At 24.4% G+C, this 14,957-nt stretch overlaps 2 protein-coding genes across 8 annotated transcripts in view; one reads left to right on the top strand and one right to left on the bottom strand.

Annotated features, from left to right (window-relative positions):
- The first annotated feature begins 907 nt into the window (after positions 1–907).
- LOC123270654 (COP9 signalosome complex subunit 7) lies at positions 908–4,929 on the top strand. 4 transcript variants are annotated; one of them, XM_044736796.1, is made up of 3 exons: positions 908–923; positions 2,432–3,107; positions 4,554–4,929. In XM_044736796.1, the coding sequence occupies exons 2-3, from the start codon at positions 2,439–2,441 to the stop codon at positions 4,743–4,745; spliced, it is 861 nt and encodes a 286-aa protein (XP_044592731.1). In that variant the 5' UTR covers positions 908–923; positions 2,432–2,438; the 3' UTR covers positions 4,746–4,929. The 4 variants fall into 4 exon arrangements, with proteins under 4 accessions (XP_044592731.1, XP_044592729.1, XP_044592730.1 ...); XM_044736794.1 differs by lacking the exon at positions 908–923 and adding an exon at positions 1,000–1,042; XM_044736795.1 differs by lacking the exon at positions 908–923 and adding an exon at positions 1,011–1,045 and having other exon boundaries at positions 2,435–3,107.
- Positions 4,930–7,123: 2,194 nt separating this feature from the next.
- Positions 7,124–14,957, bottom strand: part of LOC123270369 (metabotropic glutamate receptor 2-like) — a 225,013-nt gene continuing 217,179 nt past the window's right edge. For all 4 annotated transcript variants that reach the window (XM_044736381.1, XM_044736384.1, XM_044736385.1 and 1 more), the window contains exons 10-16: positions 14,448–14,581; positions 14,157–14,315; positions 13,903–14,069; positions 11,668–12,044; positions 11,420–11,571; positions 7,653–7,857; positions 7,124–7,596 (exon numbers count right to left, since the gene is read on the bottom strand). In XM_044736381.1, the coding sequence (XP_044592316.1) occupies positions 7,415–7,596; positions 7,653–7,857; positions 11,420–11,571; positions 11,668–12,044; positions 13,903–14,069; positions 14,157–14,315; positions 14,448–14,581 (1,376 nt within the window). In that variant the 3' untranslated portion in view covers positions 7,124–7,414. The remainder of the gene's footprint in view (positions 7,597–7,652; positions 7,858–11,419; positions 11,572–11,667; positions 12,045–13,902; positions 14,070–14,156; positions 14,316–14,447; positions 14,582–14,957) is intronic.

Below are 14,957 nucleotides of genomic sequence, written 5' to 3' on the forward strand. Positions count from 1 at the left end.
TAACTCACACACTCATCCACGTCTCAGGTTATGGGTACAATCAAGCGCGCTATTGCCAAATCTGTCTATTTATTCCGGAAAGTAATAAATACCAAAGTCATTTTATTACTTTACTTTATTAAATAAGTTAAAATCATCAATTATTAAATTGTTTAAATTATTTTAAATTAAAATAAAGAATTTTGACGAATATTGGGAAGACTAAAATTAAAAAAAATTTTTAACATTATTTTGACTCATTAGTTACGCTCGAACTTCCTTAAGGAAGTTCGAGCGAATCTAATGTAAAAAATAATTTCCAACTTTGAGCTTTGAAATTAAGTATACGTATAAATAAATACGTGATTTATCTAATCCCAAAATTTAAAAAAGATTCACTGTTTAGTTACTTAGATATTAAATTTTAAAAATCACATATTTTATCTCCTTATACACGAACTCTTATGGCGGACAATCATTTTGTCGAGACTTTAATTATTTTTTTCAATATTAACCTCCCAACTTTAACGGATAAAAAACTATACACGCAAAACTTGGATTATTGCAAAATATAAAAACAATTTAATAATAATACATTACCGATATAATTTTTGAAATATTTAAAGTTAAATTTTATGTTTGTAACTCGTCTCTAGTCTCCATGGATAATTAGTTCCGTGATTGTTATGTCCGTCTCCTGGTGGACAACGAGAGAAATATCTTTATTCTGTAAGAAATCTATACTGTGTATCGGTAAGTTAAATTTCATACTGACGTGATTTTATGTTTTTTATCTACACAAGATGGCGAAGTGATCGCAAATTATAGCCTATGTATTTTATCCATTGTATTATCTGAGCCAAGTCAGTTTTGTGTTGAGAAAAATTTTTCTGCTCGAACAGATGTCGTAAATTTATATATAAATTATTCTTAAAAAAACATTTGTAAGTCTTTGTTATTTATTATAATTTTAATTGCATTAATAATTAATTTTAACAATTATTTATTTATTTTTTGCAGATAATAAATTTTTGTCACCGGCCCTTAACCTAAAAAAATACAAGTGAGTGTTAGCAGTGTTTTATTTATTATTATAGTATACATGAGTAACAATTAATATTAGAAAAATTTGGAATTAAAATATTATTTTTTATTATATATTGATGATAAAATTTGAAAACGTCAAGTGTCAGCTGATTTTTAATGATTTTTTAATGAAGCAGATAAAATAAATTCACAGTTTGTTATTAAATTATTAAATTACGAGACAGCTGACTTTTTCAATTTTTTAAATGAATTTTAACACGTGACATGTGTTAAATGCAGTTTTTTAAAGTAATTAAAAATTAATTATTTAGGCTGCTCTATATCTAGATACATAATTATGAAATTACCTTGTATCTTGTGAACTATTGACATTTTTAAAGATATAAGCTCATCTTGATGTTACATTCATCAAGAGCTTTCATTTGAGTACCCACATGTATTTTTGATATATTTTTCATATATACATATATATAATATATATAAATATATGAAAAATTAATGTGGGTACTCAAATAAAAGGTCTTAATGAGTATAACATCAAGATGAGTTTATATCTTTAAGAATTCCAATATTTAATAATTTTTATATATTTTTCATATTTACATATATATATATATATATATATATATATATATATATATATATATATATATATATATATATATATATAATTGACATTTTTAAAGATATAAGCTCATCTTGATGTTACACTCATCAAGAGCTTTCATTTGAGTACCCACATCAATTTTTCATATATTTTATATATTTATATATATGTATATATGAACAATATATGATAATGGATGTGGGTATTCACTTGAAAGCTCTTGATGATTGTAACATCAAGATGAGCTTATATCTTTAAAAATTTCAATATTTAAGAATTTTTATATATTTTTCATATTTACATATATATAATTGACATTTTTAAAGATATAAGCTCATCTTGATGTTACATTCATCAAGATCTTTCATTTGAGTACCTACATGCATTTTTGATATATTTTTCATATATACATATATATAAATATACAAAATATATGAAAAATTGATGTGGGTACTTAAATGAAAGGTCTTGATGAGTATAACATCAATATGAGCTTATATCTTTAAAAATTCCAATATTTAATAATTTTTATATATATTTCATATTTACATATATATAATTGACATTTTTAAAGATATAAGCTCATCTTGATGTTACATTCATCAAGAGCTTTCATTTGAGTACCCACATCTATTTTTGATATATTTTTCATATATTTATATATATAGTATATATAAATATATAAAATATATGAAAAATTGATGTGGGTACTCAAATGAAAGATCTTGATGAGTATAACTTTAAGATGAGCTTATATCTTTAAAAAAGTCAATATTTAAGAAAATACAAAAATTCCGGGATAAAAATGACTGGAAGCAGTACCATGACGGAGCCACTAGTCTCTACTGAAAAGGCGTCAAACAATCCACTGGAGCAATTCGTCCTTTTGGCAAAGTCAGCAAAAGGTGCAGCAGCGCTCCAGCTGGTCAAGCAGGCAATGGAGGCTCCAGGAGTGAATGTCTTCGGAGAGTTGCTGGACATGCCAAACATAATAGAGCTGAAGAACGGGCCACACAGCGCGTACTGGAACACTTTGAATTTGTTCGCGTATGGAACTTACAAAGAGTACCTGGAGAACAAGGACAACTTGCTGGAGCTTACTCCGACCCAGAAGAAGAAGCTCCAGCACTTGACCATCGTTACATTGGCTGAAAAGTCTAAGTGCATTCCGTACTCGGTTCTGCTTACGGAGCTCGGGATTGACAATGTAAGAGAGCTCGAGGACCTTATTATTGAAGCTGTCTACGCGGATATTATTAATGGCAAGCTGGATCACAAGAACTCCCAGCTGGAAGTCGACTATGCTGGACTCGGGCGCGATGTTAAGCCTGGAGAGACTGGAGCTGTCATGCAGACTCTTGAAGCTTGGGGCGAAACTTGTGAAACTGTCTTGGCTTGCATTGAACAGCAAGTTAACAGTGCTAATATCAACAAGCGCAATGCTACTAGTCATAAGGAACGCATTCAACAAGATGTAAGTTTTTTTATTAATAATTATTTCATAAATTTTAATTAACAAAGAATTTTATTGAAATTATCATTTAAAATTATTTGATAAATTTTAATTAGTAAAAAATTTTTAGGTACATAATTAAGAAATTACCTTGTATCTTGTGAACTATTGACATTTTTGAAGATATAAGCTCATTTTGATGTTACACTCATCGAGACCTTTCATTTGAGTACCCACATGCATTTTTTATATATTTTTCATATATACATATATATGAATATATAAATATATATAATATATGAAAAATTGATGTGGGTACTCAAATGAAAGGTCTCGCTGAGTGTAACATCAAAATGAGCTTATATCTTTAAAAATGTCAATAATTAAGAAATGACCTTGTATTTTGTGAACTATTGACATTTTTGAAGATATAAGCTCATCTTGATATTACACGAATTAAGACCTTTCATTTGAGTACCCACATCAATTTTTCATATATTTTATATATTTATATATATGTATATATAAAAAATATATCAAAAATACTTGTAGGTGCTCAAATGAAAGCTCTTAATGAATGTAATATCAAGATAAGCTTATATCTTTAAAAATGTCAATAATTAAGAAATGACCTTGTATTTTGTGAACTATTGACATTTTTAAAGATATAAGCTCATCTTGATATTACACTAATTAAGACCTTTCATTTGAGTACCCACATCGATTTTTCGTATATTTCATATATTTATGTATTTATATATATGTCCATATGAAAAATATATCAAAAATGCATATGGGTACTCAAATGAAAGTTCTTGATGAATATAACATCAAAATGAGCTTATATCTTTAAAAATGTCAATAATTAAGAAATGACCTTGTATTTTGTGAACTATTGACATTTTTGAAGATATAAGCTCATCTTGATATTACACGAATTAAGACCTTTCATTTGAGTACCCACATCAATTTTTCATATATTTTATATATTTATATATATGTATATATAAAAAATATATCAAAAATACTTGTAGGTGCTCAAATGAAAGCTCTTAATGAATGTAATATCAAGATAAGCTTATATCTTTAAAAATGTCAATAATTAAGAAATGACCTTGTATTTTGTGAACTATTGACATTTTTAAAGATATAAGCTCATCTTGATATTACACTAATTAAGACCTTTCATTTGAGTACCCACATCGATTTTTCGTATATTTCATATATTTATGTATTTATATATATGTCCATATGAAAAATATATCAAAAATGCATATGGGTACTCAAATGAAAGTTCTTGATGAATATAACATCAAAATGAGCTTATATCCAAAATTTTTTTGTTCATTTTTTGATGATAAATTTTAATTAGAAAACATTTTTAATTTTAATTATTTTTCAAAATTAATCATTGAAATTTTAACAAATTTTTTAATAAAAAATATTAAAAATTTATTATTTTTACAGATCACAAATATTAAAAAATCCTTGCTGGCTCAAGCTGGAGGTGGAGGTGTCCAAGAAGCAGACGTAGCTGGTGGCAGTTCTGCTGCTGGAAGTGAATCCACCCGAGAAGCTATGTCTATTTCAACAGACTTAAAAAAAAAGCCCCCCAAGTCAAAAGGCATCCGTGACCGTAGTAAGTTCTGGAAGACCTAACTCATTTTTTTTTCTTAAAATATATTATCGCTGATATTAATTAGCGTCTCTACTGATAAGTTATTTTTAACAAGTAATTTTCTTTAAAACAACTTTTTCCATTTAATTTCGTAAATTCATTAGTATAAATATTTAAAGATGTATTTATAACAATATTAATAAAATAATGTCATTTATTATGAAATTTTGGTGATTATTCCAGGTCATAAAAAAAAAATTATTTTTTTTTTTTAAGTTACATTTATTTTTATTTTACACCTTAATTAATTAATTAATTTTTTTACATTATTTTGACATTGTTTTGCATTGCATTTTTAACAAAATTATAAAAAAAATTACTTATATTCTTTAAGATATAAATATTTAAATAATTTTCTTATATTTGTAAATTAAAAATTTTTTATCAAAAAAATTTTAATTTAGAATTTAATTAAAATTTTTTTAATAAAAAATTTGAACTTAAAATTCAATAAAAATTTTTTACCAAAAAAATTTCAACTAATAATTTTTAATAAAAATTTTTTATTAAAAAAATTTCAATTTAAAATTTAATAAAAATTTATTTAGAATTTAATAAAAATTTATTTAAAAATAATATTAGCCAGTCAAAAAAATATTGGGCTCAGTAATATTTTTTTGCCTTGCATTAAAATAAAAATTAAAATTCTTAAAAAAAAATTTACAATCAATTTAACAAAAAATTGTATACTCTAATTATTATAAATAATTGCACTACATAATTCGGATGCTCTCTTATTTAAATTTAATATCAGTAGACAATTTTATTTTATTAATAATTAATAATTAATAATTTATAAGCAATTCCTCAAGCTTGTAGATTAATTTTTTTAAAAAGAGATTTACTATACAATTAAAAGAAAAACTGAACAGAGATTTATAATTAATATATACAGCATGCAGATAAATATTTTAAGCTACTTATTAATTATAAATTCAAGTATTTACATATTGCTTACATTAGATTAATAATAAATAATTATTCTTTGTACACAATATATTTAATACGATCACATTAATGCTTTGCTAAATTTTTTATAGATTTACAGAAAAAAGCTTATTTTTTTACAATTAATCTTTTTGGCCACGTTAATAATATATATTTACATAATTAATATTTAAATAATTTAACAACTTTAAAACACCGTGTCGAGGTAAGTATAAAAATTTTTTTTTTAGTTGATATATATACCTTTCTATCTTAATTAATTATTAATTATTTATTTTTTACTTTAACTATTTTTATTATTTATTTTATTATAATATGATCACAGTATAACTCAATAATTACATCTTAAATTTTTTAATTTATGTATAGAACACTTGGAATTAATCCAAATTTTTTTATAACAACCATTTTACCGACAATTTGTCATAATTTCTTTTTTTTAATTAAAATTCTAATTTTTTGTTTTTTACAATTCGATGACTAAAGAATTTTTTTTTTATTTTGATTATTTATTTTAAATTAATTAATAAACAATTTTTTTATCAAAAATTATTGTACAAAAAAATGTATTAAAAATAACATTTCAGACGAAAAAATCAATTTGAAAAACATTTTTGTACAAAAAATTAATTAAAATAAAATTTTTGTGCAACAAATTGATTTAAAAAATTTTTTTTTCATAGAAAAACAATTAAAAAAATCATTTTTGAGCTAAAAATTACCATAGATATAATTTTTCTATAAAAAATGAATTAAAAAAACATTTTTTTTTACAAAAAAAAAATTATTGTACAAAAAAATTGATAAAAATAAAATTTTTATACAAAAAAAAAATGAATTTAAAAATTATTTTTGTACAATAAATTAATTAAAAAAATTTTTTTTCTTATAAAAAAATACAAAAAAAATTTATTTTGCAAGAAAATTGATAAAAAAACAATTTCTATTAAAAAAAAAATGAATAAAAAACTCATTTTTAATGTTATAAGCTCATTCCGATGTTACACTCATCGAGTCCTTTCATTTGAGTACCCACATCAATTTTTCATATATTTCATATATTTATATATATTATATATATAGATATATGAAAAATATATCAAAAATACAAGTGGGTACTCAAATGAAAGCTCTCGATGAGTATAACATGAAAATGGACTTATATTAACAAAAATATTAATAATTAACAAATGACAATTGTATTTTGTTATCTAATGATCTTTTCAACGATATAAGCTCATCCTGATATTACACTCATCGAGACCTTTCATTTGAGTACCCACATCAATTTTTCATATATTTCATATATTTATATGTATTACATATATGTATATATGAAAAATATATCAAAAATACAAGTGGGTACTCAAATGAAAGGTCTCGATGAGTATAACATCAAAATGGACTTATACTTACGAAAATAAATAGAAATAAAATTAAAATTTTAAAAATTTTCCTTCTGGTCCTAAAATTGATATAAATAAAAGATCAAACGATCGATAGATAAAATTACGTTTGAACGTTGAGACAGATCTTAACGAGTATTCAATCAGATATGTGATAATAATTAACAGATAATTAATAATAATTACACCTAAACTTAGAATTAAACTTGAACCGGTTCCTTAGAAATAGGAACAAGATTGGCTTTAAGAAGGATATTGGGCAGTTCGCTCCGACTTATCAAGGAGCCGATGTTCTGCTATAAAGCCACGTCTTTCTTAACACCAGGTCCGTTTCCAATTTTAGCGTTAGCGCTTCCGAGGTCATTTAATTTATCGTCATTGACGGTCTCATTGTTGTTGAGGGAAGTCTGGGTTGACCTAGTCACCCCGGAAGTGAGGACTCTCCCGTTCTTGCAGTCCTTCAGCTCTATTTCGTGCACTGTAACATAATCAAGCCGTCAGTTTTGGTAAAGTCACTTTAGTTAAAGCACTTACTCTCACTTTGGGTCGAAGAGTCATTGGTGGTGACGTTGGTGTGCCCTTTGATGGTTTTATTCTGATCACAGGTTACAGCAGTCAGCGTTACTGTGGAGATCATACTTGAAGCGTTCGTTCTGCCAATTGTTGAATGCTTCGGAGCTGCGAAAGGTCCTCTGCCTCGTCTGATGTTCCTTTCAGGGTGGATTAGTATTATGTACAGCTGAAATTTGAAACAAGTCATTTTTATACTATATCTTGTAAACTATTGACATTTTTTAAGGTATAAGCTCATTTTGACCTTACACTCGCCGAGACCTTTCGTTTGAGTACCCACATCAATTTTTCATATATTCTATATATTTATATATATATTATATATATAAATATATGAAAAAAATATCAAAAATGCATGTGTGTACTCAAATGAAAGCTCTTGATGAGTGTAACATCAAGATGAGCTTATATTTTTAAAATATATGTTATATATATATATGTAAAATATATATATATATATATATATATATATATATATATATATATATATATATATATATATATATATGTAAAATATATAAAAATTTAATATGTTATTAACTTAAAAAAAAAATTATTTTTAAAAAATTTTATGTTTTTATTTTAAAAATTTTTTTGTCATCATTTATTTGTTATGAAATTATTAAATTCATGCTAAATTAATTTTCATTAATTGAGAAATCACCTTGTATCTTGTAAAATATTGACATTTTTAAAAATATAAGCTCATATTTACATTACACTCATCGAGAGCTTTTATTTAAGTACCCACATGACATTTTTCATATATTTTATATATTTATATATAATATATATGTATATATGAAAAATATATCAAAAATGCAAATGGGTACTCAAATGAAAGCTCTTGAAGAGTCTAACATCGGGATGAGCTTATATTTTTAAAATATGTATTATGTATATGTATATATAAAAAATATATAAAAATTTAATGTTATTAAATTAAATAAAAAATTATTTTTAAAAAATTTTAATTTTTTTTATTTAAAAATTTTTTTTGCCATCATTAATTTGTTACAAAATTTTTTAAAATTATTAAATATATGGTAATTAATTTTTATTAATTAAGAAATCACCTTGTATCTTGTGAAATATTGACATTTTTAAAGATATAAGCTCATATTTACATTACACTCATCGAGAGCTTTCCTTTGAGTACCCACTTGCATTCTTGATATATTTTTCATATATACATATATATAATACATATATAAATATATAAAATATATGAAAAATTGATATGGGTGCTCAAATGAAAGCTCTTGATTAGTCTAACATCAAAATGAGCTTATATCTTTAAAATATATATTACACATATGTATATATGTAAAATATATAAAAATTTAATATGTAATTAAATTAAAAGAAAAATTTTTTTCCAAAAATTAGATTTCTTTTAAAATTTATTTTTACCATTGTTTGTTTCAAATTTCTAAAAATCATTAAATATATGTTAAATATTATTTATATAGTCATTATTTAATAAAATAAAATTTTATTTATTTTTGATAAAAATTAATAAAAAAAATTTCAGCAAAAAAATTTATTACAAGTGTTGATTTAAAAAAAAAAAAATTTTTTATGTGATAAAAATTTTTTTATTTTTATAAATAAATAACTATCAATAATAATAACTAAATGTTTAAATTTATTAATATAAAATTATGAAATTATTTATTAAATAATTAAAATAAACAATTTATTTGTTAAAAAAATTATTTTAATTTTTGAATTCAAATAATCAGCGCGGTTGTAAAAAACCCGCGCGCACGCGCGGGTTCGAAATCTGCGCAGCTCAGCTGCGCAGAAGGTATGAATTGCAAGTTTTAACGGTCGCGCGAGCCAGCAGCCAACGCATCCTCATTGACATTTCCCGAGTATTCAGTATGATTATGCAGTAATAATTGTATGATTTATAAATAATTTATAGCTAATATAATCTACTGATGGCCCTTTATCTATAGAGATAATAATTTAAGAAAAATATTTATGGTAAGATAATTATTTATTAAAAATAAAAATTCCCACTGTGGAGCCATTTTGAAGCTTTCAGATTTCTTTTGTTTTTCAATTGATATTGTTAAATATCAAGTAATATTTAATTATTATTAGCTCAATTTAATTCAACAATAGTATTATTAAATATTAAAATAATTTAAATACATATTTTTATAAATAATAGATGAAAATTAAGATGGCCGACATTTAAAAATTTTATAATTTTTTTTTTTATTGAAAAAATTATAAAAAAATTTTTTTAAAAATATTATTCATAAAAAACGATAAATTATTTAAAAATATTTCTTAGTTCTAATTAAATAAACGAAAAAATAAAAATTTTAGCTAACTTTAGTATTATAAATAATGAAAATAAAGTTAGCTGACATTTTAAAATTTTTAGAAATTTTGTTATTGAAAAAAATTTCAATTAAACAATTAAAAAACAAATTTCACACGTACAAAACTTAAAAAACTATAAGTGGAATTTTTTATAAATATCTTTTTAGTTGTAATTTAATTAATAAAAAAAATCAAAAATTTTTGCATGAAAATTAAGTTAGCCGGCATTAAAAAATTTTTGATTTTTTTTTAAATTAAAAATTAGAACTAAAAAACTATTTTTAAAAAATTCCACGGATAATTTTTAAAATTTTCTACATGTGACAATTTTTGTTTTAATTTTTTAAAAATTATTTTTCAATAAAAAAAAATTTCCTAAAATTCTTAGGTGTCGGCTAATTTAATTTTCATCTAACTTCAGTGTTATTTATATATAATAAAAATAGTATTTTAATAAATTTTATTTTTTGATACTAAATTCCAAGTAATTAAAATAATCATGTGACTATTACTAGCTTCAGAATTATAAAAATTTCAAAAAAGTTAATGAAGAAACGTTGACTTGCGGACTCAAAGTCGGAATATTTAACACTCGGTCTAAAGTTTCAGTTGTGTTGTTTTATTAATAAGTGAAGTATTTTTAAAACTAGTTTTAGTGTATCAAGTATAAAAAGTTTATTTAAATTAAGTGTAGAGAGTGTATGTTGTGTTGGAGATGCTTAAATTATCATCATCAGGTAAGATGAATCATACAAATACGAAAAATAATAGTAGACATTTAGCAATTTTTATAAACGGAGATAAAAATTGTTCTGTCTACTACATTTTAATTTTTATTCAATGTTTTGAATCTTAAATTTTCTTTTTTTCCCAGAATGTTCGCTGCTTACTTCTACTTGCCGGCTGATTGCTTCTAACTGCTGAAATGGTGAGTTTGTTATAATTTTGTTAACATTTTTAAATGACTAGCACATAATCTGAAAATTTATTTACTATGATGGAGCTGATATTTTTTATTAGTCATTAAAAATTTATGGCTACAAAATATTAATCAAATATTTTTTATCAATTTCATTTATCTGTTTAAATCAGTCTTATATTTTTTGTGCTGATTTTAAAATTAATTAAATTATTAAATATCTGCTAAATTAATTTATGATAGTGAAATTAGCTGTCAAATTTTAGAATTTTTTAAATAATTCAATTTTTTAATTAAAACCTTTTTTTTTTTTTTAAGTAATTTTTTTTTTTAATTTTTTATTGTAATTTTTTTAATACAAAAAAATTTCTAAAAAAGTTTCATAATTAATTTTCATTAAAAAAAAAAATTAAAAAATGATCAAGTGCAATTAAATTTATATTAAATAATAATAATAATAATAATATACCTTGGGACTGAATAAACAAGCTATTGTAACTGATGCTGAGAGGCTTATTGTAACGGACATTGATGTTATTCTAAGCGCAACATGATTGCCTGTCCCGAAGAACAGTGGTACGAACGCCAGCCAAATAACACATGTTGTATACATTGTGAATCCTGAAACATAATTTATACCCCAAAAATTATCATATAAATTAAGATAAGTTTTAATTAACGTCATATAACAAAAAAAATGGTATAATATTGAATTACCAATGTGCTTGCTTTCGTTAAAATCTTCGGGAATCTTGCGAGTCAAGACTGCATAGACCGTGCAAACGATAATCAAAATAATGGGGTAGGTAAAGGCTATCATGTAGCTGGCGTCAATATGGCTGTTGCATACAAGGAGATTATCTTCGCGAGTGGGATAATGATGCTTAGCTCGGGCAGGATCAATCGCCATCCATACGATGTTTATAAGAATCTGCACTCCGACAAGAAGCGAGCAAATTATCAGCTGTGATCGCGGGGATATAAACGACGGCCTTTTTGCGCTCTTCTTGCTTTTGTTAAAGATACGGGATATCCGGTTTGTCTTTGTTAGCAACGCTGCGTAGACTACTGTGAAGCAAAATCCAGCTGCGAACCTGAAATTGTTATTTTTTTTTGAAAATAAAGAAATGACCTTGTATCTTGTAAAATAATGAAATTTTTTAAGATATAAGCTCATTCTGATGTTACACTCATCGAAAGCATTCATTTGAGTACCCACATCAATTTTTCATATATTTTATATATTTATATATATTATATATATAAATATATGAAAGATATATTAAAAATGCAAGTGGGTACTCAAATGAAAGCTCTTGACGAGTGTAATAACAGGATGAGCTTATATCTTTGAAATATATATATTATATATATGTATATATGAAAATGTATGTGGGTGTTCAAATGAAAGCTCTTGATGAGTGTAACATCAAGATGAGCTTATATCTTTAAAAACATCAATATTTGAGAAAGTACAATGCAATTTAATGAGTCATTATTTAACAAAGCAAAGCTTTAATTAATTACAATTCTTTTATTAAAAAATGACCTTGTATCTTTTAAAATATTGACATTTTTAAAGATATAAGCTCATCCTGATGTTACACTCATCGAGAGCTTTTGTTTGAGTACCTACATCAATTTTTCATATATTTTATATATTTATAGTTATTATATATATATATATATATATATATATATATATATATATATATATATATATATATATATATATATATATATATATGTATGTATCAAAAATATATCAAAAGTGCATGTGGGTACTCAAATGAAAGCTCTTGATGAGTGTAATATCAGGATGAGCTTATATCTTTAAAAACGTCAATATTTAAGAAAGTACAGTACAATTTAATGAGTTATTATTTAATAAAGCGAAGCTTTAATAATTATAATTCTTTTATTAAGAAATGATCTTGTATTTTGTTAAATATTGACATTTTCAAAAAAATAAGCTCATCCTGATGTTACACTCTTCAAGACCTTTCATTTGAGTACCTACATCAATTTTTCATAAATTTTATATATTTATATATATATGTATATATGAAAAATATATCAAAAATGCATGTGGGTACTCAAATGAAAGGTCTTGATGAATGTAACATCGGGATGAGCTTATATCTTTAAAAAAGAATAGTTAAGAAAGTACAGTGCAAAGCAAAATTAAAGCAAAACTTTAATTAATTACGATTCTATTTTTATGAAGAAATGACCTTGTATCTTGTAAAATATTTACATTTTCAAAGATATAAGCTCATCCTGATGTTACATTCATCGAGACCTTTCATTTGAGTACCCACTTGTATTTTTGATATATTTTTCATATATACATATATATATATATATATATATATATATATATATATATATATATATATATATATATAAACATATAAAATATATGAAAAATTGATGTGGGTATTCAAATGAAAGGTCTTGATGAGTGTAACATCAGGATGAGCTTATATTATTAAAAATGTCAATATTTCACAAGATACAAGGTCATTTTTTAATGCAAATAAAATTATAATTAATTAAAGTTCTAATTTATTAAATAATGATTTTTCTGAAGATATAAGCTCATCCCGATGTTACACTCATCAAGACCTTTCATTTGAGTACCAACTTGCATTTTTCATATATTTCTTATATTTATATATATTATATATATGTATATATGAAAAATATATCAAAAATACATGTGGGTACTTAAATGAAAGCTCTTGATGAATGTAACATCAAGATGAGCTTATATCTTTAAAAATGTCAATATTTAAGAATATACAGTGCAATTTACCAAAAGTCATTATTCGATAAAGCGAAACTTTAATTACAATTTTATTCTTTAAGTAGATTTATTTTTGAATAGTCGGGCGTGAAGCTTTTTTACAGTTGAATTTCTCGAAAAAAAATAATTTAAATTGTAATTACCTCTGAATTCCGCATACAATGTCCGTGGGTTTTAGAATGAGGGTGAATGTTACCAAGTAGCACAATAATATCCCAGTTAAAAGGACGTAGGAGAGTTCTCGTCCAGAAGCTCGGACAATTGGGGTGTCATTGTGTTTTAGAAATACTCCGCCGACGAACAGAGTTACCTAACAATTATCCCATTATTGCAGCGAGTATAAAGCGCTGGATAGACTATTTAATGATTGTTTGAATTTTAGTAAAATTAAACTCACGAGAATTCCGCTGGCGGAAAATGTCATTGCACCGATGGCCCATCCACTGTCGAATTTCAAAAACTCTTGGGGTATGTCGCGGCAAGAGGAGTGCTTCTCGTCGGGAAATGTTCCTTGAGGACATTCGACGCAGCGAGTGTGATCGGTTGCGTGCCGGATCTATTATTAATTATTTATTAGTTAATTATTGCAGTGTATCACAGTAGGAAATTATAATTATGATAAGGCTGTTATAATAATAATTATCATAATATAGAAAATTAGGTAGTGTGTCTATTAGAGAGGTATTACTTGATACTGGGTACAATCAAAACAATGCCAGCAGCAGCTTTCTCCTTCGACGTACTTTTTTGCCTGGCCTATTCTGCAAGGTAATGAACACACGCTTTCTGGAGGTTCTGAATTGTCAAGCCGGAATTTTATTTCTGGAAAATAATAATTTTTTTTCTTTAATTTTTGTACCAAAAATTAATTTTAAATTTATTGACCTTGTATCTTGTGAACTATTGACATTTTTAAAGATCTAAGCTCATCCTGATGTTACACGCATCGAGACCTTTCATTTGAATACCCACATCAATTTTTCATATATTTCATATATTTATATATTTATATATATGTATATATAAAAAATATATCAAAAGTGCATGTGGGTACTCAAATGAAAGCTCTTGATAAGTGTAACGTCAAGATGAGCTTATATCTTTAAAAATGTCAATAATTAAGAAATGACCTTGTATCTTGAGAACTATTGACATTTTTAAGGATATAAGCTCATCCTGATGTTACACTCATTGAGAC

This window comes from Cotesia glomerata, linkage group LG8 (genome assembly GCF_020080835.1).
Source record: "Cotesia glomerata isolate CgM1 linkage group LG8, MPM_Cglom_v2.3, whole genome shotgun sequence".
Classification (NCBI taxonomy): domain Eukaryota; kingdom Metazoa; phylum Arthropoda; class Insecta; order Hymenoptera; family Braconidae; genus Cotesia; species Cotesia glomerata.

Excerpts from the sequence above, each read along its gene's own strand:
- LOC123270654 (XM_044736796.1), top strand. The coding sequence starts at position 2,439 with ATGACTGGAAGCAGTACCATGACGGAGCCACTAGTCTCTACTGAAAAG. Across the intron at positions 3,108-4,553 it reads AGGAACGCATTCAACAAGAT|ATCACAAATATTAAAAAATC; the intron begins GTAAGTTTTTTT and ends TTATTTTTACAG.